General features: G+C 56.3%; 2 protein-coding genes across 2 annotated transcripts in view; both read right to left on the bottom strand.

Moving 5' to 3' along the window:
• The window catches only part of KCNIP3 (potassium voltage-gated channel interacting protein 3), an 88,163-nt gene extending 77,107 nt beyond the window's left edge, over nt 1-11,056 (bottom strand). Inside the window, exon 1 of the mRNA XM_029074270.2 lies at nt 10,952-11,056. Coding sequence (XP_028930103.1) covers nt 10,952-10,966 — 15 coding nt within the window. The 5' untranslated portion in view covers nt 10,967-11,056. The remainder of the gene's footprint in view (nt 1-10,951) is intronic.
• Nucleotides 11,057-19,806: 8,750 nt separating this feature from the next.
• PROM2 (prominin 2) overlaps nt 19,807-27,110 on the bottom strand; it is a 60,352-nt gene continuing 53,048 nt past the window's right edge. Inside the window, exons 19-28 of the mRNA XM_039913378.1 lie at nt 26,881-27,027; nt 26,525-26,596; nt 25,629-25,721; nt 25,411-25,464; nt 24,959-25,039; nt 23,904-23,972; nt 22,245-22,334; nt 21,556-21,662; nt 21,028-21,098; nt 19,807-20,283 (exon numbers count right to left, since the gene is read on the bottom strand). Of these exons, the coding sequence (XP_039769312.1) occupies nt 21,035-21,098; nt 21,556-21,662; nt 22,245-22,334; nt 23,904-23,972; nt 24,959-25,039; nt 25,411-25,464; nt 25,629-25,721; nt 26,525-26,596; nt 26,881-27,027 (777 nt within the window). The 3' untranslated portion in view covers nt 19,807-20,283; nt 21,028-21,034. The remainder of the gene's footprint in view (nt 20,284-21,027; nt 21,099-21,555; nt 21,663-22,244; nt 22,335-23,903; nt 23,973-24,958; nt 25,040-25,410; nt 25,465-25,628; nt 25,722-26,524; nt 26,597-26,880; nt 27,028-27,110) is intronic.

Below are 27,110 nucleotides of genomic sequence, written 5' to 3' on the forward strand. Positions count from 1 at the left end.
ATCGAGCCCTTACCGTGTGCAGAGCGCTGTACTAAGCACTTGCGAAAGTACGGTACGACAATAATCAGTGACATTCCCCGCTTACAATTCACTCATAGTGTAGAGACTGAAGCGGCATGACTTAGTGGCAAGAGCACGGGCTTGGGAGTCAGAGGACGCGGGTTCTAATCCCGCCTTCGCCACTTGTCTGCTGTGTGACCTTGGGCAAGCCACTTAACTTCTCTGTACCTCAGTTCCCTCATCTGTAAAATGGGCATTAAGATTGTGAGCGCCACGTGGTTTGACCTGATTACCTCGTATCGACCCCAGCGCTTAGAACAGTGCTTGTCACATAGTAAGCGCTTAACAAATGCCATTATTATTATTAGGGGGGGAGACAGACAACAATACAAATACATAAAATTACAGATATGTACATAAGTGCTGAGGGCCTGGGAGGGGAGAAGAGCGAGGGGCGACACAGAAGGGAGTGGGAGATGAGGAAAAGTGGGGCTTAGTCTGGAAAGGCCTCTCGGAGGAGATGGGCCTTCGGTTAGGCTTTGAAGTGCGGGAGAGTCATTGTGGGATTTGAGGAGGGTGGGTGGTCCAGACCAGAGGCAGGACGTGAGCTAAAAGTCAGCGGAAAGACAGGAGAGATCGAGGCAGTGAGAAGGTTAGCGCTAGAGGAGCCAAGTGTGCGGGCTGGGTTGTAGAAAGAGAGAAGCAAGATGAGGTTGGAGGGGCCAATGTGACGGAGAGCTTCAAAGTCACTGGTGAGTTTTTGCTTGAATGACCGTGCTATGTAATGGACTGGATTGAGTCCCCTTCCCCACAGTGAGTTCTTAATCAGTCAGTCAACTAGTAGTATCTATCGGGCACCTACATGAGTTAGTAGGCAGGGTTCTTTCCCTAGAAGCGCTTACGTTCTAGAGGGGGAGACAAATACTGAAGGATCGGGGGAAAGAGAAAGAGGGGTATGTACAGGAGTTAAGGCTTAAAGTAATGGGATGTGTGAGATGTGCGCATAAGGGTGAGTCGGAGGTTGTGAGAGCACAGGTGGCCCTGAAGTCCTGAGATGGCAGTTGGGGAAGAGAGGGAGAGATGATATGAGAGAGGAGAAATCAGCTGGAGAAGACGGCGATCAATCAATCAATCAGTGGCATTTATCGAGTACCCACTGTGCACAGAGCAGGAGGACCAGCCCCAGGGAAGAGATGACTTTTAGGAGGGCTCTGAAAATAGTGACATCTGAAGTCTGGAGGCTTGGAATGGAGGAGGGAATTCCAGGCTGAGGGGAGGGTGTGAGCAGGAGGCCGAAGGCAAGAGAAGTGAGAATGAGGCGGGTTGAGTAGGTTGGCTCCGAAGGAGCGGAGAGTAGAGACTGCTGTGTGCTGGGAAGGGGCAAGAGATAAATAGGAGGGAGAGATCTGAGAGGGGGCCTGAAGTCAACGGTCAAGAGTGTCTGCTGGATGAAGGGAGGAACGGGTGAAGGTCTGAGGAGTGGGGAGACACGTAGAGAACAACACTTCTGAAAGATGATCCGGGCGGCAGAGTGGAGCAGGAAGAGATCGGGAGAAGACGAATCAGTCGATCAATCGATCATATCTATTGAGCACTCGCTGTGTGCAGACCACTGTACTAAGTGCTCGGGAGAGTACGACACAACAGTATACAGCTGCATTCCCTGCCCACAATGTGCCTACAGTCTAGAGGGGGAGACAGACATTAATATAAATAAAAAAATTACAGCAGATAAATACATACGTGCTGTTGGGCTGGGGAAGGGTGTGGAAATAGGGTGAGCAAGTCAGGGCGACTCAGAAAAGGGTGGAAAATAGGAAATGAGGGCTTAGGCAGGGAAGGCCTTTTGGAGATGTGTCTTCCGTAAGGCTTTGATGGTGGGAAGAGTAATTGCTGGATAGGAAGAAGGAGAGCCGGCAGTGAGATAGATGAGACTGAGGTACAGTGAGTAGCTTGGCATTAGAGGAGCGAAGTGTGCGGGCCGCGTTCTAGTAGGAGAGTAGCAAGATGAGGTAGGAGGGGGCGAAGCGATTGAGTGCCTTAAAGCCGATGGTAAGAAGTTTCTGTTTGAGAGGGAGGTGGATGGGCAACCACTGGGGGTTCTTGAGGAGCGGGGAAACATGGACTGAACGTTTCTGTAGAAAAATGACCCAGACGGCAGAGTGGGGAGAGACAGGAGTCCGGGAGCTTAGCAAGGAGACTGATGAAGTAATCAAGAAGGGATAGGATAAGTGCTTGGATTGAAGTGATAGCAGTTTGGACGGAGAGTCAAAGGCGGATTTTAGCGATGGACTTAGTTATAAAGTGAATATGTGGGTTGAACGAGGGGAGTCAAGGATAACATCAAGGTTAAGGCCTAGTGAGATAGAAAGAGTGGTGGGTTGAATAATAATCATGGTATTCATTAAGCATTTACTATAAGCCAAGCACTGTTCTAAGCGCCGGGGTAGACCCGAGCTAATCACGTTGTCGCACGTGGGGCTCACCCTTTTAATCCCCATTTTACAGGTGAGGTAACTGAGGCACAGAGAAGTGAAGTGCTTTGCCCAAGGTCACGCAGCAGACAAGTGGCGGAGCCGGGATTAGAACCCGCATCCTCTGACTCCCAAGCCCGTGCTCTTGCCACTAGGCCACACTGCTTATGAGAGAGAGGAGTAGGGAGAAACAGATGGCCATCACGCCGCTCCAGAGGCTTTTCATATTCCAAATAGAGCACTCTGTCAGCCTCCTTGTTGACCTCCCTGCCTCCAGCCTCTACCCTCTCGAGTACCTATTGCTGCCTGGATGATTTTTCTACCGTGAGTCCACGTGTGGGACATGGACTGTGTCCAACCTGACTGGCTTGTGTCTGTTCCAGCATTTAGAACTTAAATCTTTCCGCACCGGGATGCCACCGAGCCGCTGCCGGACAGTCCGTGCCCAGTCTCTCCCTGGAGGCGATTCTGTCACTTAACCCGGGCCCCTCCGAGTTGGCTGGCAGCTCCCTCATCTCTGCCCCCGGGATTGGGGCAGGGGGTTAGATGAGCAGCAGGACTGACCCAGGAGCCCCAAGAGGATAGCTCTTGCCTGGACGGCCGCTCAGCGGGATGGCAGCGTTGGGGTTCGGGCCCCACTGGTGACCCAAATAGGGTCATCTCTACTTTCAGTTTCAGCCCCACAAGCCACAGGTGGTTCCGGTCTCTGGACACCTCTGAATGTCTGTCTCTCAGTCCCCTCAGCTGCCCGTCTGTCCCCCTCCGCTGTATTTCCATCCCCTCGGCTGTCTGTCCATCCCCTCAGCCCTCTGTCTACGCTTCCGCTGTCTATCACGGTCTAATGGATAGAGCACGGGCCTGGCAGTCAGGAGGTCACTGGTCCTGGTCCCTGCTCCGCCTCTTGTCTGCTGTGCGATCTTAGGCAAGTCACTTCACTTCTCTGTGCCTCAGGTCCCTCATCTGTAAAACGGGATTTAGGACTGGGAGCCCAGTGTGGGTCAGGGATCGTGTCCAACTCCATTATCCTGTACCTACCCCAGTACTTAGAACAGTGCCTGGCACTTAGCAACGCAAAGTGGATAGAGCACGAGCCTGGGAGTCAGAAGGTGATGGGTTCTAATTCCTGCTCTGCCACCTGTCTGCTGGGTGACCTTAGGCAAGTCACTCCACTTCTCGGTGCCTCAGTTACCTCATCTGTGAAATGGGGAATGAGACCGTGAGCCCTGCATAGGGACCGTGTCCGACACGATTTGCTTGTAACCACCCCAGCGCTCAGTAGAGTCCCTGGCACCTAGTAAATGCTTGACAAATAACCATAATAATAACGGAGTAAGCCCTTAACAAATACCATAATTATTATTATTATAAAAAAGAGCATACAGTCTAGAGGGGGAGACACATCAAAATATATTATGAATATGTACACAGTGTTTCTAGGGAGTAGTCCTCTGTATACAGTAATCCTTGAATGACTGTTTCTAGGACGTCGGATGATGCACACTCTGTTGCGACGAAAGTTTCCCAGAGGTGTGGAAGCATGTTCTAACATGTAGCATCTTCTGGTATGGCTGCAGAGAACAGACCTTACCAAACCATTCGATAGCACGAGAAGCCCTGCGCTCTGGAAATTCCTAAGCGGACTTGGCTGTCCTGAAAAGGTCATGAAGATTCTAGGACTACTTCACGGTGGGATGGTTGACCGGATGGGAGTTGAGCTTGCCCTCTCTGAGCCCTTCCCCTTTTCCAGTGGAGTAAAACACTGTGCGGTGGGCTTGGTCCATCCTAGTCAACTCCTCAGTAGCGCCCAAAGGCTCGGGGGTGGGCCTGGTCAACCCCGGTCAACTCTTCAAAAATCTCCAACCATTACGGATTCCTCTCAACATCATCTCCTGATCACCTGCTCTATTGCTTCCGTCAGCTCTTGCTCCCCACTCTCTTCCCACTACAATCCAGCTTGCAATCTTCATTCCTCTCGAGCAAACCTACTCACTGGGCCTCTTTTTATCTCTCCACCTCTGCCAGGCCACAGCTCTCTCCATCGTCAAAACCTTTCTGAAAACCACCCCTCTTCCAGGAGGCCCTCTCCGATTAATGGATCTTCTCCTTCGGTCACTTCCTCCCAAATACCACCTCAGCACCTTTACATCACCTCAGCACTTAGGCACTCCCACCCACCCACAGCATTTCTGTACGTGTTGACTTACACCCATTTAAACACCTCGTCACCCGCATCCCCACCTTTCCGGTTGTTTTTTCTCTTATCTAGAGATCAGGAAGGAGGCCAGGACGGAAGGGGACGTGGGGATCCTGCCAGTTTCTCCCCCAGGCTCAGTCTCAGCCCCAGGCTTTCCCCCCCCCGGGGCCTTTGGGACTCCTGTAGCTACTCTACCCCAGCCTCTCCATGCCAATCTGCAGGCGGGAGGGCCACGACGCTCCGCCTCCAGACACAACCATCCTCTCGGCTCCCTGCCGTCTATTTCCATCTCGGGCACAGATGGCAGGAAACAGTCGTGGGCGCCGGCAGAGCGGCGGGCATGGGGATTTGGGATGAGGCAGCTCCCGCTTCTCTGTTCCTCCTTCCCTCCCTCCAGACACCAAGAAGAGAGGGTTAGGATGCCAAGGGCAGGGAAAGCAACTGGCTCAGGACCTTGTTCTCTCCCAGAACCACCCAGGGTCCGGGTCTAATGGATCCCCTAAGCTGCTGGAGCAGAGGCATTAGCTACAGGTCCAGGTTGGCTGACCGGCCTGATCTCTATGCCACGGCTAGTCGGAGGTCTCGCTCTGGGTTTGCAGGAACGGCGAGGAATCAGAAAGATTCTTGGCTCCCGGCCTCCCGTCCTGGCCTACCAGATCCCTCTCAGAGAAAAAAGGTTTGAGTTTCATCTTCAGACAGAGTGAGAACTACAGGTCCCTCTGCACCCTTCTCTCCCCCACCGCCCAACATAAGGAGCTGAGCTTCAGCCGCAGGCTCTGGGCTGGGAAATGTTCTGGTTTGTGTCAGAAGATGTCCAGACAGCTCCTCTCCCTTCCTAGCCTCCACCCAGGAAAGGGCGAGGGGGCGGGAGGCGGGTATTCTGGAACAGCCAGATCGCATCCTGGGCCCAGCGTATCCCTGGGCCAAATCTCCAGCCAGAGAAACAAGTGGGTGGAAGGAGTTGAACGGCCTTAGATGCCGTGGGGTCCGGCCCCACCCCTGCCGTTCGAATCCACCGAGATCATCAGCAGTTTAGCCCTGCCTGTTAGATAAGAGGGAGAGGCCCAGAAGTTTCTAGAATATGGGAAGTCAATCACTCACCCAGGGACATTAGCTAGTGCACAGCCAATTTCAGGAGAGGAAATGGGCAAGGAGGAGGAGGTTAGGAAAGAGGAGAGGAACTTCACAGCCACAAGGAAGGAGGGGTCCCAGCTGGTCCCAGAGGGAATGGGAGGGGAAAGCAAGGGTTCGCCAGGAAGGCGGTGGTGAACTCCCAAGGAAGGACCTCTCGGAGGACCTGCTAAGGGAAGCCTAGCCGTGGATTCGGGGTGGGAAAGGGAGTAATGCCTGGGTGTAAATGACCAGATCCAGATTTGACAGCTATTCCTCCATCTAGTTTAAAATTCTGTTCGTGCCAGTTTACTTAATTTTCTTGGTGACTTATAAACTTAATGCTAAGTGCTTCTTAGATTCTGTAACGATGCTTGCAGTCCTCAGGGGGGGCTCACAGGTTCTGCTCCCTTTGAAACGTTTGAAAAAGCAAACACCCGTTGTCTGTTTAATACAAAGAGTGCTCTGGAGTGACCTGTGTGGGTAGAAGATACTAATTGGTTATCACAGGCAGGTGTGAGTACTAGACATTCCTCCAAATCTCTGCAGCCAGCCCTCAGGGCACAAGCCTGGAAAACCGAATCCCAAGTCCAAGGATTTGGGGGTTCCAAATCTAAAAGTCACCGACTGGTGGGCACCAACTCGGAGAAGCCATCTGGCCTGTGGAGAGAGCAAGGGCCTAGGGAGTCAGAAAGACCTGGGTTCTGATCCCGGTTCTGCCAGTTGCTTGCTGTGTGACCTTGGTCACGTCATGTAACTTCTCTGTGCCTCAGTTTCCTCTGTAACTGTAAAATGGGGATACCTGTTATCCCTCCTACCTAGACTTTCAGTCCTACGCAGGACAGGGAACGTGTCCGATTTAATTAACTTGTAACTACCCCAGCCTCGGAATAGCATTCGACAGATAATAAGAACTTTACAAACACCATTTAAAAAACCCAAAAAGCTACCGGGGCGATCTTGAGTCCCAGAGGGTCTTAGCTCTGGCGAGCCCTACGTTCCTTGAGTGTCACCCTAGATCTTGGGTGTCTGACCTTAAAAGTGAGTAGAAGCATCCCAGTGCTGAAGAAGGCACTTCACCGCTGACGGTGAAGTCCGCCTCTGCGTGTGTGTGTACGACTGAACAGGTCAGTACACCGTGCACGCGTGTACGCACACACACGTGCCCAAACACACTCACAGTGTTGGCCTTTTTCGGCAGCTGGGGCTGGGTTTTTTTGGTTCTGTTTTGATTTTTTGCACCTTTGCCTCCTGATCCTCTAGGAGCTTCCGCTCAAAAAGCATCACTCCCTTCCAGACGTTTGGGTACCGAGGGCTTCCGGCTCCCGGGCTCAGCCCGCTGGCGAACACGTTTGGGTGGGGTGAAGCAGGTGAGGTTCAAGGCCCCTTTTCCGGTTCCCAACCCCACTGCGGGTGACCAGTTGCATTCCCAAGTAAGGCCTCTCAGACACACAGCGGGCTGCCAGACAGGTCGGCTCAAGTACCGGTGACCAGTCGGAGTAGGAGGAGCGGGAAGTTTGGAGCGCCCGCTCGGTGTGGGTCACTGGACCAGCCGTTTGGGAAGTACAGGAGAACAAAGTCACCCATTTCCTACCACAGCCCAGCTGGGTGACTGACAGGAAGTCACTTTCCCACCTGTGAAATGGGGGCAGGAATGCGGGGGCCCTTCCGGCCTCACCGGGAGGTTCATTGGGCTCCTCTTAGCGTCTTGAAAATAGTAACCATCCGATCTCAATAGTGATCGTATCTGTTAAACACTCACTATGTGCCAGGCACCGTTCTAGGTGCTAATCTTCTCCTGAAGGCCAAACAAGAGAATTCCCCACATCCTCCAGCTCCCTCCTCTGCTCACCACATCCTTGATAGCCTCCTAATAATAGTAATAATAATAATAGTATTTATTCATTCCTTACTCTGTGCCAAGCACCGTTCTAAGCTCTAGGGTAGAGACGAGATAATCAGGTTGGACACAGTCCCTGTCCCACGCGGGGTTCGCAGTCTCCATTTTACAGATGAGCTAACTGAGGCACAGAGAAGCGAAGCGACTTGCCCAAGGTCACCCAGCAGACATGTGGCAGAAAGGGAATAGAACACAGGTCCTCTTATGCCCAGGCCCATGGCTCTTTCCACTAGGTCATGCTGCTTCCACCCCACAATACCCATTCCCGCCCCTCTTGCTGTCCCCCTACCCTACATTCCTGCCTAAATGTGACCTGAGGAGGCCCCACTCCATCGTAAGCGAAGTCCTCTTTGTTCTCAACTGGGTCCTGATCCAGTCACTGCTCCTCCTCACCGTCACTAAAACCTGGCTCTCTCCAGATGACACTGCCTCTATCCCAGGAGGGCCTCGTCGTCTCCCACTCCCCCAGACTCAGGGGGAGAAGGGGAGCAGCCAATCCGCTCCTCATCCCCTCAGTGCCACTTCCAAGCCGTCCCATCCCCTCCGTTCTCTCTTTCTCCCCCTCCAAAGGCCACGCCGTTTACCCCCCTCACCTGCTATAGCCACCGGTCAACCGGCCACTGACCTCCTTGGCCCACGTCCCCTTTTCTGAGCAGTCCTGATGCCTCTCTTTCCTTCTCTCCTGCACTGCTCCTCGGGAACATCACTATCCACGTGGATGCACTGATGACGCCTCCTCTCCACCTCCTCAGCCCGCCACATGCTGCCCACTTCCTCTCTGATCTCCTGCTCCACCCCAGAACACTCACAACTGACTTGGTCAGTCTGCTGGAGCTAATCAGAACTAGTCATTGTTATCATTTACAAATCTCTTAATCAATCAACGGTATTTATTGGGTGCATACTGGGTGCAGAGCACTGTGCTAAACTTCTGGAAAGTGCAGTAGACCAAAAGTGTTAGACAAGAACCCTGGCCACAAGGAGTTTACAGTCCTGGGGGCGGGGAATAGATATTAAAATAATTGCGGCCATGTCTGTAAGCTCGTTTAGGGACATAACCATCCCGTGGACATGCCACCTCTTCCTCTTCCAGGAGGCTTTCCCTGGTTAATTTTTCTTCCCCCAGCCCCAAACTTTCCCACGAGCCCCTCCTCCAGTCCCACCCACGCCGGGTCCCTGATTGAGGCGGGCTGGCAGGCACCAGGTCGGGACCGGTCGGAAACCGGAAGAGAAGTTCTGGATTCGGTGGGTGTGGAAGCTTGGTGTGGAATCTTCCGGGATTTTCCCCCGCCTTCTCCCTGCACAGAGCAGATACGACAAAAAACCCGGGGTGTTCTAGTATTTTCCGGGAGGATGCCGCTGGCCAGGGGCTCAAATGGGGTGAGGCATGGTTGTCTGGCAGGAGGGGCAGGGGTGGGAGTTGGCTGCCTACTGGTGGGACGGGCACAAATGCCACATGGTTGTCTGGGGGTGGGAGGGGAACCCAGGCATAGCTGTCTGTGAGTGGGAGAAGCACAGGTGGGCCGTGGCTGCCTGTGGGAAGGAGGGACACCGGCGGGCGACCGCGGCTGCCCGTGGGAAGGAAGGACACGGGTGGGAGAGACGGGAAGGGAAGCGCCCAGGGTGCCCGGAAGCGGAGGGAACCTCGGTTATCCCGACTCTGCCACCTGTCAGCTGTGTGACCGTGGGCAAGTCGCTTCACTTCTCTGGGCCTCAGTTCCCTCATCTGTAAAATGGGGATGAAGACTGTGAGCCTCACGTGGGACAACCCTGTATCTCCCCCAGTGCTTAGAACAGTGCTCTGCACATAGTAAGCACTTAACGAATACCAACATTATCATTATTATAGAATCCCCGCCAGACTGTCAGCTCCTCGCGGGCAGCATCGTATCTACATCTGTACTGTACTGGACTCCCCCAAGCGACTCGTCCGGGGCTCTGCACACAGTAGGCGCTCAGTACGTAGCACTGACTGACCGACAGACTGAATGAGAGAAGCCGGGTGGAGAGCGGCGGCCGCGGCCCTTCCCTGACAACGATACTTCTTATTATTGTTAAAACAACTGCGGTATTTGTTGAGCGCTTACTAGGTGCCAGGTACCGTACCGAGCGCCGGGGTGGATACAAGCAAATCGGGTCAGACACGGTCCCTGTCCCACATCGGGCTCACAGTCTTAATCCCCATTTTACAGCGGAGGCACAGAGAAGTCAAGCGACTTACCCGAGGTCACACGGCAGACAAGCGGAGGCGTCGGAGGTAACACCCAAGTCCTTCTGACTTCCAGATGCGGGCTCTACCCACTAGACCGCAGTGCTTCTCCTCCGGCCCGTCCTCCGGGCCGCCCACCTTCCCTTCTCCCCGCTAGACCCCACTCGCCGGACCCCGGGTCCCTGCAGGATCGCCGCCCCCGAGTCCCCGGATCGTCCCAGCCCTTGGATTCCCCCAGCCCGGCCTGGGCCCACTGGGCTGGTGGTTTGGCCAAAGCCCTCCTCTACTTCCCGTGGCCCCAGGCCTCCCACCCCGTGATTCCCTCTCACTAGAGGCCGAGGGCATAGCCTGGCAGGGAAGAGGTGCGTGGAAGCCACGGTGAGGGGGTCGGGGAAGAGGCTTCGGCCTTGGCCGTCGCTCTGAAAGAACCTAAAGGGAATTCAGTTCGAGGATCTACCGGGCTCCCACTGGCCAGCCCAGGAGGCCCGCAGCCTCGGCCGTGCCCTCCTCCCACCCTGCCAAGCACCGGGAGAAAACTCTGGGTTCCCTGGTCACACAGTCCCTCCCCACAGTGCCCCCATTTCCTGAACCAAAGAGCGGATCTGCGGCCAAAGGCCCCCGCTTCCCTTCCTCCCCAGCCCCCCGCTACTCAGTCGGGCCTGCCGGCCCCTGGGGACCAGCAGGACGCTCACGAAGGCCAGTTTAACCACACCTCTTTCATCGGCCTCTTCAGAGCAACTCGCCGCCCACTCTGCCCACGTCCCAGAGAGTGCCCGGCCGGTCAGAGGGGGCTCTCCTCTCCCCGAGCCTGGCCAGGCCGTGCCTCAGTTACCGTGGCAAGTAAGGAATAAGAGGAGTCACGCCGGGGCCAGCGGCAGCCCCGCTCCCTCTGGGAAAGTGACCTGGGACAACTGGGCAGGATGGGAAGTTGGCGAGGGGCAGCCGGGGGCAGAAATGTGGAAGGGCCCCGCCGATGCCCAGGGCTCTGCCTCCCAGACACCTACATCCCCTGCACCCGCCCTTAGGAAACGCCCTCCCTACCCCTGGGGATAAAAGCGAATCACCTTCTCTTGGTGCATCCTCTTGGCGGTCCGAAAGCCTTCCGTTCCGGGCTTCCTCGGAACGTAGGATAAAATACCGAAGCACTGGGGGATTGCCACGGGAGGATATGTCGGCTCTCGCTTGCTTGGACTGACTTGTTTTCAAATCTCTCTCTCCCTCTGTCTCCCTCTCTTTCCCTCCCCCTCTCTCCCTCCCTCCCTCCCTCCATCCTTCTCCTCCTCCCTCCTCCCTCCTCTCCTCCCTCTGCCCCTTATCCCTCTTCGTCTTGCCCTTCCCGGGTTTGCCCTGCCCTTGTCCTTTATGGGAGTGGATACTAATGGGTCTTTCCTTGGGATTGGCGGAGGGGCCTTTCTGGCCGACAGCCTGTGCCGGGTTCAGGGTGGAGGTGGAGCCTGTTCTCCGTGCCTCTGCTGCGAGCGGTCATGCGGAACGGAATCCGAGGAAACGCTCGCTTTTTCCAAAACAAACTTGACCCCCTCGGCCCCCCACCCCTACCGGAGGCTGCTTCAGAAACTGGCTTTGTAAGGAGCGGGGAGCTGTCTCCGAATCCTGGAACCTTTGCCCTGGAAAGGACTCTGAGAGGAGACCACCTGGTCCCCACCACGGACACTAGCCAGAACCTGTGTGGCTCGAGGCTGAGTCCTGGGGCGGCCAGAATTGCTCTGCCACTCAGCTCTCCTTCCTCGCTGCCCCCCATCGCCTCCGACACTCGTGCCCCCCAAGAGATGGGGCAGTCTTTTCCCCACAGGGGAAAAAACACCCTGAGAGGGGACCCCTGAGAGGGAACCTCTCCCAGACACTGACTAGCTTTGCCATCCACGTGCCAACTCCCCCACGTGTCTGGCTCCACAGACATTTGCGTCACTGCCAGATGGCCCTCTCCGGGAGCCTGTCTCTGATTTCCGGGCAGCTTCGGGTGCCCCGCTCAGTGACTGGGCTCTGGAGCCCAGGTCGTACCGCACAACTAGCTCACTGGTCACCCGAGAATACCCTCTAGAGAGGTGGGAGCGTGGGCAGTCGCTACCTAATAATAATAGTAATAATAACCGTGCGATTTGTCGAGCGCTTCCTCCGTGACAGTCGGGTGGGACGCGTCCCCCGTCCACTGTGGGGCTCGCAGCCTCGATCCCCATTTTACAGATGAGGTAACTGAGGCAGAGAGAAGTGAAGTGACTTTCCCGAGCCAGAGTCTAATGAAGCCGTGACCTTCTGACTCCCAGACCCGTGCTCCATCCACTAGGACAAGCTGCTTGGCAAAAGCGGATTTAGCAAAGGAAGGTTTCGGTCCTCCTCCCTCTGGGTTATGGGCCCAGCACGGTTCATCTAGGCTACCTAGATCCCACCCCCTTGCTGAGCCTCGGTTTCCCCATTTGTCAAACAGAGATGTAGTCTCTTCCCCGCTACCACGTACCCTCTCACAGGAATGGTTTGAGGTCGGCGGCCAAAAGCCCTTGGATCTTGGAGGAAAGCACAAGACAGAGGAATCTTGTTCTCTCTCCTTGTTATCGACCCCCGCTGTGATTGTCACGGTTCTCGGTTTTACTCGGGTCGATCCAGAAGACAGAAAACCCGGAGTTGGCAGAGTTTAGGTGTCTGCGGCCATTCCCAGCTCCTGGACGAACAGCGGCTAGGGGGAGAGGGAGTCCACTTCTCTAGGCCAACGGTTTTGACAAAAGCAGCGGCCGTCAGACCAGGTTTATCTTTCAGTCCATTATTCCCTCCTGGCATGGGTACCGCACCAGCCGATCCTGGCAGTCGCCATGGAAACGGCACCCTCGGCGTCCCTCCTCCCTCACCCCTGTCTCTTTCCATTTTTTTGGAAGCAGCCAATTAGATCTGACTTATAGATCCCTGGGAAAAACTAGCCAGAGAGCTGCCAGCTCCCCAGCCTCCGGGAGGAATCTCAGGTGGAGGTTCCTGGCTGGAGTCCCCAAGGAGAGGAATCCTGGGGCGTGGGGGCGGCCTGCGGGGCTATGAAGATGCCCAGAAGGCTTCTAGGTCTTGGCCAGGGGCACCGGAAACTAAACCCCCGGACTGTCATTTTAAGGGAAAGAGATCCTGAATTCCTCCAGGCTGCGGAAAGCCATCTGAGATATGGTGCCAGTGAGCACGGTAGCTCACGAGGGTGAGAAAGAGCTCCTGGACACAGGCGGAGGCTTCTTGGAAGGGGGGCGGAGAGGTCATTTTCAAGCAGGAGTTTCCTAAAGGGTCCACAGGCCCACTGTTCCCAACATGGCATCTTTTGTTTCTGGTGGTATTTATTAAACCTTACTATATTCCAGGCACTCTACTAAGCGCTGGGGTAGACACAAGCTAATCAGGCTGGACGCAGTCCATGTCCCACGTGGAGCTCACAGTCTGAATCCCCATTTCACAGAGGAGGTAACTGAGGCACAGAGAATTGAAATGACTTGCCCAAGGCCACCCAGCAGACCAGTGGCAGAGCTGGGATTAGAACCCAGGTCAGAGGGCTCCCAGGGCCTGCGCTCGTTCCACTAGACCACACTGCTTCTCATCTTGTGTGGCTGGTAACAATGGGTAAAGATATAGGGTCCGGGTGTAAATGGCTGCCCAGGGGGAGAATGCCCGCAGGTAGGACAGTTCTCTGCACTGCGGAAATCCTGGGTTCAGTGCTCGCTGCATTGGTGTGATCCATCGATCGTTATCCTGAAAGAGGACCACCCTACTGAGGACCTGCCTCGATAATCCCTTTGGGAATTTTTGGTTTAAAGTGGAATCGGTGCCTCAGGTTCCCATCTGAGAACTCTGGGATCCCCCACTCCCGCCCCCGACCACCCCCGGGGAGAAGCTCAGTCCCTCAGGAGTTGGGTTGGCCCAATCTCTTCGTCCTTTTTATATTGGAAAGCTCCTGAGGGACAGGGTTTGGGCCTAATCCGGTATCCTTGTCCCTAACACCCAGTACATTCTCCTGGAGTGAACAATGACCTAGGGTCAGAAGTAATGATAATAAGGCACCTCCTTGCCAAGCCAGAGATTTTAAAAGGTGAGGGGCTGCGGTACCAGATGGAAAGGTCTCTCCCTGCTTTCCCCGCTTCCATTCCGCCTGTTGGTTTGTTCCAGGGTGGGCATAGTTTCTTCTCCCTGCTGACATGGAGGTGCCGCGGGATGATCCCAGGGATTTTTGATCTCTCTGGGATCCAGGGGAGCAGGTGACCGCCAGAGGTGATACTGGCAGTCAATCTGCTCTCAAGGAATTCATTTCCAAAATAAATGAGCTCCCTGAGGACTTGGAGCGAGACGCCATAGTAGGGCTACCCCAGAAAGAGCCGAAGCTCTGCAGGATGGGCAGAGGAAGACCTGGGGAGGGGAAGGGGACTTCTGGGCAGCTGCAGTGCCCGCGCGTGGCTCTGCCCAGCTCAGCCCAACCGTGGATGAGTGGGAAAGGGCTCAGAGCTTGGGAGTTGCTCCGGGAAGCTGGGTGGGGTGGCAGGGTGAGGGTAGCTGGGGTGAGAGGGGCATGGACAGAGGGAAAGGGGGGGGGTGGGGGTGGGGACCAGAGGGGTGTGGGTGGAGAGGGTATGAGTAAAACAGGTAAAAGAGGTGTGGGCGTGGGGGAAGGGTAAATGGCAAGGGGGAACGGGCAAAGGGACCGTGCCCACAGGTTCCCCACATCAGTAAGTCCCCGGACACTGTTGCTCAGTGGTCCCCAGGGGAAGAGGAAGGCCAGGGCATGGGATGGAAAGCACCGTGCTGGGAATCTGGGCTCCAGGCTTCCACCCGAGCACCTCCCGTGACCTTGCTGCCCTCTAAGATGGAGTGGGGGGAGAGGGGGACCTGGGTGCGAGAGCCTGGAGGGGACAGAGATGGGCAGGGGCTGAGGGAGGGGGGTATCAGGCCCACCTCAGAGGATTCAAATGGATAATCTGGGCTCATCCTCTTTCAGAGCAAGCTGAGATGAGCGAATCACTTGGATTTGCTCCCTTTTTTCACCCTTCCTTCAGCCCCACGGCACTTACGTATATATCAGGAATTTATTTATTTATATTAATGTCTATCTCCTTCTTCTAGACTGTAATCTTGTTGTGGGCAGGAACGTATACACCAAATCTGCTCAACTGTACTCTCCCAAGTGTTCGATGCAGAGCTCTGCACCCAGTAAGCGCTTGATAAATATATCCGATTGATCGATTGACTGAAGTTTGTGAACCCCTCTGCCTCCTCCCAACCCCCGGCCCCCGAGGAAGAAGCTGAGCCTCTCTCTGGTTCGGGCTCTACCCTCTGGGATCCTGAGCCTGCGGGAGGGCTCAGGCCCCAGGGGAAGGGGACCTGGGGTCCTGCTTCTGGAGGAGGACTGGGTGGAGAGAGGGAAGCGGATACTGGGAGTGCGGCAACTGGCCATTCTCCCAGATGGGGCTGCCGCTCTTGCGAAGAAGGCCGCTCCGGGCTCTATGCTTGCTCTGAACTCAGGGCTCCACGTTCTGTGCTCGGGATTCTGCCCAGCTCCGCGTTTCACACTTGGTCCTGTGTGCTCGGTGCTCTGCGCTCTGTCTCCCAGCTCAAAGTCCTCTGGAAACCGCCAAGTCGGCCCTGGCCCACGGCAAGGCCAGTGGCTTCCCCATTCTCCCTCTGCCTGGCTGAGCATGGGGGCTTAGAAGCCAGGTCGCCTGGGTTCTCTCCAGGCTCTGGAGCATCAACCTGACTTCTGAGAGCTGCCAGATACTCAGCAAAGAGGGCTGGAGCACCTAGCAGCAGCCCCAGGCTCCCTCCCGCCCAAACAACGCTAGCCTCAGAAACTGGCCCACGTCATTACGCTTGGGCTTCTTCAGCAAAGGCCTCCACTAGCTTGGAGATGGAAGGATACTTTCTCTCTCCCGAAGCTTGCCAAGGGCAAGTGAGTAAAGCTTTCCAGCCCTTGGGCTGCTAGCCCGGGACACTTCATTCAGAGCCAGGGTGCCTTGCTCTACTTGCTCTTGGGTTCTGTCCCACGTTAGGGAGGTGGCCCAGGCAGAAGGGAAAGGGGAAGCAGGGAGAGAGGGAAAGGGAGGGAGAAAAAGAGGGAGGGAGAAAGGGAAGAAGGAGAGAGAGAGAAAGGGAGAGAGGAGGGAGGGAGGGAAAGAAAGAGGGAGAAGGGGAGAGAGAGAGGGAAGGAAGGAGAGAGGAAGGAGGACGGGAGAGAGGAAGGAGAGAGGAAGGAGGACGGGAGAGAGGAGGGAGGGAGGGAGGGGGAAAGGAAGAGAGTAAAGGGGAGAGAGGTAGGGAGGGAGAGAGGGAGAGGAGACTAAGTTTGTTATGGGTAGAGAACGTGCCCACTAATTCTGTTATATTTTATTCTCCCAAGTGTTTAGTATAGTGCTCTGCACGTAGCCCTCAATAAATATCATTGTTTGACTGATTGACTGGGGAAGGTAGGGAGGGAGAAGGGGAGGAAAGGAGAGGGGAAGGAGGGAGTGGGGGATGGAGAGGGGAAGAGAGGGAGAAAAGGAAGGAGGAAGGGTGAGAGGGGAGGAGAAATAGTATTTCAAGAGATGTCCTCCTTCTCTCGATATCTCCTCCTTTGCCTCTTATCCCTCCACTTCACGCCTTATCAAAACATTTGGCCCTTCCCTTCTTCCCCCCACCCCCCGCTCCAATCGCCGTCTTCAACTCCCTACTCTTCAATGCCTTCTTCTCCACTGCTTTTAAACAGTCACGTATCATCTATCTTAAAAACACCCTCCCCACCCTTCCTTGAACTCACAGATCCCTCCAGTTACCTCCCCGTCTCCCTCGTCCAATTGCTCTCCAAACTCCCTGAGTGAGTTGTCCCAAACCCACTCCGAACTGACTTCCACCCTCTTCGCTTCACAGAAACTGCCCTCTCAAAGGTCACCCTCCTTCTTGCCAAATCCAACTGCCTCTTGTCTATCCTAATCCTCCTTGACCTCTCAGCTGCCTTCGACACCGTCGACGACCCCCTTCTCCCGGAAACATTATCTAACCTTGGCTTCAGTGACACTGTCCTCTCCTGGTTCTCCTCCTATGTACCTGGCTGTTCATTCTCAGTCTCTTCCATGGACTCTTCTTCTGCCTCCTACTCTCTAATCCCTCAAGGCTCAGTTTTTGGTCCCCTTCTAGTCTCCGTCTTTAATCACTCCCTTGGAGAACTCATTTGCTACCACTACCTGCTCTTTGCAGATGATTCCCAAATCTACACCTCCAACCCTGATCTCTCTGCAGTCTTGTATTTCTTCCTGAATTCAGGATATCTCTACTTGGATGTCCCATCGACCCCCTCGGGTTTAACATGTCCAAAATAGAAGTCCTCATCATCCCACCCCAACTCCGTCCTCCCCCTGACTTTCCCATCGCCGTAGGCATCACCATCATCCTCCCCGTCTCGCGAGCTCATCAACTCTCACAGACTCATAAACTCATCATCCTCTCAATTAATCTCTCTCTTTTAACTCAGTCTGCGACAAAATCCCGTGGATACAACCTTCACTGTATCTCTGTAATCCGCCTTTTCCAGTCCATCCAAACTGCTACCAAGTTGATCCAAGTGCTTATTCTATCTCGCCTTGACTACTTCATTCATTCGATCGTATTTATTGAACACTTACTATGTGCAGAGCACTGCGCTTACTAAGCGCTTGGAAAGTACAATTCAGCAACAGATAGAGACAATTCCTGCCCAACAAGGGGCTCACGGTCTAAATGGGGGAGACGGACAACAAAACAAAGCGAGCAGTCAGGCGTCAATACCATCAAGATAAATAGAATCAGAGCTATATACACATCATTAACAAAATCACCTTCCTTGCTGACCTCCCTGCCTCTTGTCTCTTCCCACTCCAGTCCATACTTCACTCTGCTATCTGGATCAGTTTTCTGAAAACCTTCAGTCCATGAAGAACTTCCCTTCAGTCTCGAAGGGAACTTCAAGAACCTCCAACGTTTGCCGATCTACAACCCTGTCCAGAGGCAATTCCTTACCATCGACTTTAAAGCACTCAATCACCTTGCCCTCTCCCAGCTTAGCTCGCTCATTTCCTTCTACACACCGGCACGCGCACTTCACTCCTCTAATGCCAACCTACTCACAGTTCTTCAATCTTGTCTATCTCACCGGTGACCCCTCACCCACATCCTGCCTCTGGCCTAGAATTCCCTCCTACTCTGTATTCGACAGACCATCACTCTCCACACCTCCAAAGACTTATTGAAGGTACATCTCCCTAACTTAGCCCTCATTTCCTCTACTCCCTCTCCTTTCTAAGTGGCCCTTGCATTTAAATATGCACCCTTTACTCACTCCACCCTCAGGCCCACAGCACTTTTATACACATCTGTAATTTATTTTGATGTGTCTTCCCTTTTAGATTGTAAGCTCCTTGTGGGTGAGGAATTTGTTATATGTACTCTCCTAAGTGCTCAGTACACTGTTCTGCACCCAGTACATGCTCAAAAAATATGATTGATTGGAGGGAAGGAGGAAAGAAAGGAGAGAGAGCAGGAAAAGAAGGAGGGAAGGAAGAAGGGAGGCAGGGAAAGAAGGAAGAAGGGAAGGAAGGAGAGAGAGGGGAATGGAGGAGAGGAATAGAGAAGCAGTGTGGCTTAGTGGGAAGATCCCGGGGTTGGGAGTCAGAGATCGTGGGTTCCAAGCCCAGGCCCGCCACTTATCAGCTGTGGGACTTTGGGCAAGTCACTTTACTTCTCCGTGCTTCAGTGACCTCATCTGGAAAATGGGGATTAAGAATGTGAGCCCCACGTGGGACAACCTGATTACCTTGTAACTACCCCAGAGCTTAGAACAGTGCTTGGTTCATAGTAAGCGCTTAACCAATACCAGCATCATCATTATTATTATTATAGAGGGAGGCAATAGTGGGTTCCTGACGAGTCTTGACAGCTCGTGCAGAATTTTGCCAGAGGTTGAGAATAGAACCCCGTGGACTGGATTTTGAATCCAAACCTGACCAGACTTGCATCTGCAGCCTACTTGGGTCCAACCCCTGCTCCTCAGAATTGAGCATTACTCTTCCTTAGTTTCCTCATCTGTAAAATGGGAATACATTATTTGGCTTCCTCCTTCTTAAACTGTGAGCTCCATTTGGGGCACGGACAGTGTTGGATCTGCTCATGCTGAATCTACCCCGGCACTTAGCACAGTGCTTTGCACACAGCAATTTCTTAACAAATAGGATGGGCTGGGTTTTGAGAGTGTGATGCCTCTGGCAACCGGCGGCGAGCTCAAACACCCCCCCCACACACACACAAAAATGGGGAGTAAGATGGGCCTCGTAACTCTGCCGGCCTGTGCTCTCTGGAACAATGTCCCGGTGGGTTCGAGCTCCCTGGAGGGAGAACTCCAAGGTTTCCAAGACCAAGCGGACCACCGTGTCCAGGGGCCAGGCCCAGGAGCCAAGAACGAATGGCTCATCAGAGGGGACGAGAGAAATCCCGGCTGCCTATCCACACCCGGCCTCCCACCTCCTGCCCCGAACGCACAGACGGCTGAGTTCAGCCAGTCGAAGCATCTTCAGAAGTGAAGAAGCCGTGGGCACACACGCAGGGAGCAGGGTCACGTCTGGCTTCAGTCGCATCTGAGCGACTGCCCTGCCTCCATAGCTAGTCGCCAGGGACAGGCGGGGACATGGCGTAACCGGGCCGCCCTGAGCTCCTCCTGACCCCGGGGCTTCCGGCACACCTCCACCCCAAGGTCTAGCACAGTTGGGGAGCGGAGGCCTCTGTTGGTAGGGAAGACCTCCCTGGGATCGAGGTCCCGCGACTGTGGCGTTCCTTCGGGACTGCCCACGGGGGCCCTGGGGAGGGGTGGTAAAGCATCCGGGTGCCACCGTGGGCCTCGGAAAGCGCTGGCCGGGTTCGGGTGGGCGTTGCTGAAAGGATCGAGGCTGGACCTGGGAAAAGTGGCTGTGCTTTATTAGTCTCCAGGGTTGGAGCCCCAGCCTCCTCTTCTGCCCCAGCTCCCAGGGTCACAGGCAAATCTTGGGGTGGGGCAAGAGAGAAGGCCAGCAGGACAGGGGTAACAGTGAACCCAGCTATGGGAGGTTGTCCCAGATGTATGCCCGTGGTCCTCCCCCAGGCTCCCCAGTGATCGGCAGAGCTAAGAGGGCAGGGAATGGAAGGCTTCCACCCCTCAGCTCACCCCACCTCTGCAGGGGCCAAGGAATGGGCAAAGGGCACCGAGGGTGGGGGGCTCATGACTCGGGTCCCGGGCTCTCCTCCTCGGGCTGGACCGGGACAGGGCAGAGAGAGCCGGGCCACCGTGGAGGGCTCAGCGATCCTGGGGGGACAGAGCTCCTCTCTGGGGCATCTAGCAGCGAAATCCTGGCAGTGAGGGGCAGAGCGGGGAGCGGGCAGCGGGCCAGGAGGTCTGTAAAGGACACAGAATTCATGGGTGAGGGCCAGGATGCAATGACGGTTTGGGGCGGGGGGAGCTTTCTTCACTCATCTAGAGCTAAAATCACATCTCTTCCAAGAAGCCTTTCCCAACTAAGCCTTTATTTCCCCTACTCCCTCTCTCTTCTAGGCACTTGGATCTGCACCCTCTGAACACTTGATAGTCACCCCACCCTCAGCCCCACAGCCCTTAGGTACTTATCCGCAATTTCATTATTTATATTAACATCTGTCCCCCCTCTAGACTGTAAGCTCACCGTGGGCAGGGACTGACGACTCTGTTATATTGTACTCTCCCAAGCACACAGTAAGGACTCAATAAATATGATTGATCGATAGAGTGAACTAGACAAGGGACAGCAAGTGAGAGATGTCCGTTCAGTTGCACCGTGTCACTCGGGCTGCCGCTTAGGGGGGCTGCCATTTGGGGGGCTGCTGTTTGGTGGAGCAGACGATCCCTGGAGTTGTTCAGCTGACAGGCTGGGATGGCCATATCCATCCATCCAGGGGGTATGTAGAGAAACCCCTGGGACCTAATGGTAACCGCCATGTCCCCACCCCCACCTCCAAGCCTCCCAGGCCCCCACCCCTATCTAAAGCCCCCCCCCCGTGGAATTCACCCCTTTGTGGCTGAGGCCACTGCAGGCTGATCCCCACTCCCGAGTTTGAGGGCCCAGTTCCCAAGGGCCTGGGCCAACTCCCTTCCAGGTTACCTCACCTTGATCCTACAGCTTGAGCGAAGTCACCCGGGGGATGTGGAAGAGCTGGGTCTCCTCAGAGCTGGTAGAGCTGGAGAAAGAGGGCACCGTCCCCGGCGGCTGAGGGCATTTCCCCCTCCCCCATGGGGCGAGGTCCTCTGAAGGTGGGGACTCCGGGGATGGGGCCCAGATTCCCACGCTCTGCAGCGCAGGGGCTGCTGACACGGGACGCTGCCCAGGGAGGGGCCCAGGCCACTGGGAAAGACCGGGGAGCCGAACCTCCCGGGGCTTTACGGTACGGCAGGCAGGAATTGGTCGAGACATAAGGGAGAACTGGAGGACACTGGATTGGATTGAACCTGGCCTAAGGAGCAGAGGAATCCCAGCCCCGCAACACGCCCCTCCCATCATCTGCCGCCTCACAGGTTCCTGGAGGAGGCCCTTCTCGGGCTGGTCCGGGGCGGGGCAGTGCTACTAGGAGGTAGCAGGCGGTCCAGGCTGCTCCCTCCGGGGGTCCGTCCCATCCTGGGAGCCTGGGGGCTGCTCACCTCAAGCGCTTCCGGATGGGACGGAAGTGCTTGGTCATTTTGATAGCGAAGATCATACTGGGAATGAGGAGGAAGGTGCACCAGGCCAAGCAGAACCAGAAGGCGTTCTGAAACACACCGTGCCCAGCGACGCCCGTTGAGCCACGCCACCCTGCAGGGCTCCCAGAATGACATCGGCCGGCAGCACGGAACGGGAACGGAAAAGGGTCCCAAACTCCCGTGCTGCAGCCTGACTGCGGTTCTGCAGCAGGGAGGTGTCGCTTGCTGGGGGAGGGTCAGGATGGGGAAGGGACAAGGTTGGCTCTGGAAGGTAACCAGGCAATGCGGTTGCCACGATCTGTGGGGAGACCCTGGCATGGCAGTAACTGGACGTTGGAAAGAGCCCGATGCCCCAGCACTCCAGTCAGGAGTGGGGTGCGAGTGAGCTGGGGCCTATGGGGAGACCACAATGCCCCTGGAGTGAGGTGGGGAGCGGGGTCAAGGGGCCCCTGGGAGGAATGTTTTAGGTTGGGGATTTGGGCCGACTTCTGTCCACCGCCATTACGTTTTGCCGCGTGCCTGGCCCGTCGCATGCAGCACGTGTCGTGATATCATACAGAATAAGGGGGGGTGACAGTTTTACTCCACCGAATAGCCGAATATCTGACCTCGGACCAGGGGAGAAGGCAACAGGGGGAGGAGGGGCTCACCCAGGGGTCTGCGATGAGGTCACACAGGATGACCTGGGCGTTATCCAGGGCTCTTGAGAGGGGCTTGCAGGTGGCAATCTGCTGAGTTACCTAAGGAGGGCATGGATGGAGAAGGCCCATGAGGGGAAGCGTGGTCCTAGAGTCCTCGAGACTCCTCACATCCCCAGTCCTGTTGGCATCTCTGGGGGGCCCAGAGCCTGGGCAACTGTGGGCATGGAATATGTTTGTTTATTGTTGTATTCTACTCTCCCCACCGCTTAGTACAGCACTGTACTAAGCACTCAATCAATACGACCGACTAGCTGTAGAGCACTGTATTAAGTGCTTCCTATTTGCAGAGCACGGCACTGGGTACCGGGGAGGATACAATAAAAATAGGAAGACACAGTTCCTGTCCTCGAGGAGCTTACAAACCAAAAGGGGAGACGGGTTGACACCAATTCTCTACAGATAATAGGAGCAGGAAAATTAACAGTGCCGCGACGCCTCGCAGGAGTCTGGCGGGATAAATAGATGAGTGTAAAGGAGCGTAAGATGAACTACCCTGACGAGGCTGGGAAGATGGGGAGGATTTGAAGTGGGAGGGAATTCCAAGTAGGAGGAAAGGGGCGTGCAGTGGATTAAAAGTGGGAGAGTCTAGAATGAGGTACAGGAAGATTTTAGGAGGAGCAAAAAGTATGAGCTGGGGTGTAGAGGGGGAAGAAAACAAATAAGGAAGAGGGAAAGAGTCAGGAGCGTCTCCCTGATGCAAAGGGGAATGGGTGACCCACGGAGGAATCTGAAGGGACGTGCGAAGAACGATGCCTTAGAGAAACTACCTGGGCAGCAGAGTGAAACATGGACTGGAGAGGAGCCACGCTGGAAGAAGGGAGGTCAGCGAGGAAACAGACGCAGTTTTGCTTGGGTCTGAGGAGAGCTAGAATAAGGGTGGTGGCCACTACAATGGAAAGGAAAGAGCAGAGCAGATCTGGGAATTGTGGAGAAAAATCTGGCGGAGAGTCGTGGGAGTCGGAAGACAGCGAGGAGTCCAAGGTAACATCAAGTCTGGCGTTCCAGGTTTGGAAAAGGGGAGATAGCTTTGTAGATGGCTTTGAGGTTGCCAAAGATGTGGCTCCCTCCTAGACTGTGAGCCCGTTGTGGGCAGGGATTGTCTGTTTGTTGCTGAATTGTATTCCCCAAGCGCTTAGTACAGTGTTCTGCACACGGTAAGTGCTCATTAAATAGGACTGAATGAATGAATGAATGGTGTGGCAGATTTGAGGGAAGAGGGAGCATCGGTGGGTGAAGGGTGTGAGCGATCTCTACACTTCAGGCACTTGATAGTCACCCCACCTCGGCACCACGGCCCTTCGGCACATACCCATCACTTCTTGATATTAACGCCCGTCTCCCCACCTAGGCCGTAAACCCAGCGAGGCTCAAAAACCAGGCCCAGCACGGAGGTCCCAAGGAGCCCGGTCGGGAGGCAGTGGAAGGTTCCCGGCCCAGCCCAGGGACTTCTCCGTGGCAGTCTGTGTGACCGGTCAGAGGTTGGTCCGCCCCCATCCATCTCCTCTCCATCCTGGGGTCCACCTTCACCCCGGATGCTGTGGAGACCCAGGGGTTTCTGTCCCCCCCGCCTCCCAGCACTCACCTCCCTCTCCCGGACTCCGGACTCACCGTCTGCCTCACCCAACTCAGGTACTGGGAGAAGTAGTCCAGCTGTCGATTCAGAAAACACTCACTCTCCTAAGGACATGGAGAGGAGACACGTTTCAGGGGTGCTGGGGTGGGGTCTTAACCAATACCCCCAAGGCAGGCAATGACTCCTCCCAACCCCCTGGGCCCAAAAAAGACCCTCTCAGTGCTGCCCGCTCTGCTCTCCCAAACAGCTGAACTGGAAAATCGTCCATCTATCGGGAATCTGGGAAGCTGCTTCATTAGTATTTATTGAGCTCCTAAAGGGCACAGACCACTGAACTGGCCACCTCCCGTGTACACGGCATCCCGCAGGGCACCTACTTCATGCACACTGCAGAACTGGGTGCCTACTGCGTGAGGAACATCGTGCTGGGTGTGTACTACGTGCCGGGACCCTTCTCGTGTGTGGAATGCTGCACTGCTGGTCACCTACTGTCGGCCCAGGAACGTTCTGGGCACCTACTACGTGCAGATCCCTGTACTGGACACCTTCCGCCAGCACAGGGCTGAGCTGGGAGCCTGGTCTCCGCAGATCGCATTCAGGATGCCTTCGAGGGAGGAGCCCTGGGCTAGCGCTCAGAGCCAAGGCCGACATTCCCAGCAGGAGGCACTTTTGAGGTTCCGTCAGCTGCCGTCTTCTTCCCAGGGCACCGCGGCTCCCAGCCACGTCACGACCTCTGGCCAGTTCGGTTGCTCAGACTGTCTCGGACCCCTTGGGAGGGTCCCGCCTCTTACCCCCCAAACTGCCTCATTCCCCAGATGGCCCCGGAGCGGTGGAGTTAGAAATCTGCTCTCTGCTGGCGATGAGGGGAGCCTAGGGCGAGGTTCTGGACTGTATCGAGCCCCAGGGGAGGGGGCTACCGGGCTCCCCCAGCTGCCCGGCCCGTGGGCTCTGCGATAACGGGGCAGGCCGGAGGGTGAGGGGATGAGGCCCCGGCCCTGGGCACCGAGCCGATGGCCCCGTTCCCCTGTGGCCAGCTGAAGCTCCGCCTCTCGCCCCACACCTCCCGGGCTGGGCTGTGGCCCGCACTCACGTTCCTCAGGATCTGGTTGGCCCTGCTGGTCACCTCGGTCTTCACGAAGGTCACATTGGCCAAAGTGTCTACCACAGCCACCTGGGGAGCGGGGCAGAGGGAGCTGCCGAAACCACCGCCGAGGGCGACGTCCTGGGAGCGCCCTCCGTGGGCAGTGGTGATGGTGGGGCAAGAGCTGACCGCGCCTGGCCCCACCACACCCTGCCCACCGGGCCAAGCCCCCGACCGCCTCGGGTCCGCCCCCGGACCAGCCCCACTGCTGACCCATCCCGTCCCACCTTCATGGTGAGGGAGGGCCAGGGCCGGAGCGGGGCGAGGCTCGGCCATGGCTCTTCCCTTCCCGGCGAGTTCGTCCCCCCGCCAACCTTCTGAGACTACCCCAGCCGGGGAAACCAGAACCCAAGCCAGCGGAGGCCCCCGGCCCACCCGGTCCTCCCGGCCTGCCGCTGCACCTGGAGTTTTGGGGCTGACGCCGACAGGATCCGGACGCTGCTGTTGAGCTCGGCCTGGAGGAGAAGGAAGAGAAGGAGAAGGAAGAGAAGGAGAAGGAAGAAGGCGACGAGGCTGGAGAGAGCAGTGGCGAGCAGGTGGGGAACGGCAGGGGTCCGGGAAAGGAGAACACGGGTCGCGTCCCCAGTCACGGTCCCGCTCCCCTGGCCCGGACACTCACCAGACTGGCCTCCTGCAGGACGACTTGATTTTGGTGGAGGCTCAAGAGGGCCCGGCCTTCGGTCTCCAGCTGCTGGCCCAGGGCGGAGTCGCTCTGCAGAGAGGGCAGAGATGGCTATCAGCGAAGGAGAAAAAGACCACATCTCCCCCGGGAAGCCTCCCCTGGCCAATCTCTCACTTCTCCACCCTGTTCACCCCTAAGCCCTGCGGAACTCCCCTGCTCCCTCTCCCCACGGCTCTTCTGTACACCCCCTTAAACTCCTTTGCTCCCCTTACCTGTAGTTCATTTTAGGTCTCCCTTCCCACTCTCTAGCTCCTGGAGGGCGGGGAACGCGTCCGCCGGCTCTGTCTTACTGTACTCGCTACAGAGCTCTGCCCACAGTAACTGTTCACTAAATACCACTGACTGATTGACTGAGCTCTTTGAGAGCAGGGATCATGTCTGCTTTATTGTAGACAGTACCTCATGCGGGGTAAGTGCTCAATACACAAAACCCATCGATCAACAGGGATGGACAGAGACGGCCACCGGTCAAGGGGTTCGGGGCAGAGATGTCGGCTTCGTCGCCCACGCTCCCGTCAACCCATCCCACAGTGGAGAAGGGGAAGCTTCCCTTTCCTGCTCTACCCTGAACCTCTGCTCTTGTGTTCCCGCCCCACCCGCGTTCCTTCTTTCTGCCCCGACCTGGCCTTCCCTGGCCATCCCCGCCTCCTCTATTCCACACCCTCTGGGCAGATGCCCCGTCCGCTCCCCTCTCCACCCCTCTCCCAGCCCGTCCCTCGTCTCCGTTCCCCCGTGGCTTCCCCTTGGCATCTACCCTCCCCTCCCCGAGCCTGCCCACGGCCTCTCCTAGCCCCACCCAGGCCTCAGCCCGTCTCCGCCTCGCCGCGGCCCACCTGAGCCTGGCTCAGCCTCTCCAGCTCCCCCGCCAGCTGAACCACGTCCGTGTTCACCACGGGCCTCTGGATCTGAAGGGGTACAGGGGCAGCGGCGGCTTCAGTGCTTCCCGGGGCATGGGGTGCCCAGCCCAGCCCTCCCAGCCCACCTCGCAAGGGCTGCTCCACTCTCGACGGGCAGCCGTCGTTGAGCCGCCCGGTAGACGGCGGGAAGGGGAGGAACAGAGACAGGGGAGGCAGGGCCCGGTGACACAATGCACTGTACGGTCACTTCCTCCAGGACAAGGATGGAAGAATGGCCAACAGCAGAGGCTCGGGGTGCCACGCCCTCGGGGTGTGGCGAAGCCGGGGCACACCTGGGCGAGGAAGCCGGGATAGTCTATGTGGTCCAGCCCACTGGCCTGGAGCTTGGTCAGGTCTCTGCGGGCAGCGGCATTCAGCAGGTCCAGCTCCTTCACATCTACCTGGAGCTCCCTCAGGTCCTTCTGCAGCTTGGCTGTGTACTAGGTCGACAAGGACGGAGGGCAAGAGAGTCTGCCTAGGTCATCCCTGGTCTAGGGCTCAGCAGGGTGGGCGGCCAGAGCCA

The sequence above is a fragment of the Ornithorhynchus anatinus genome, chromosome 10 (genome assembly GCF_004115215.2).
Source record: "Ornithorhynchus anatinus isolate Pmale09 chromosome 10, mOrnAna1.pri.v4, whole genome shotgun sequence".
NCBI classification, from domain to species: Eukaryota; Metazoa; Chordata; class Mammalia; order Monotremata; family Ornithorhynchidae; genus Ornithorhynchus; species Ornithorhynchus anatinus.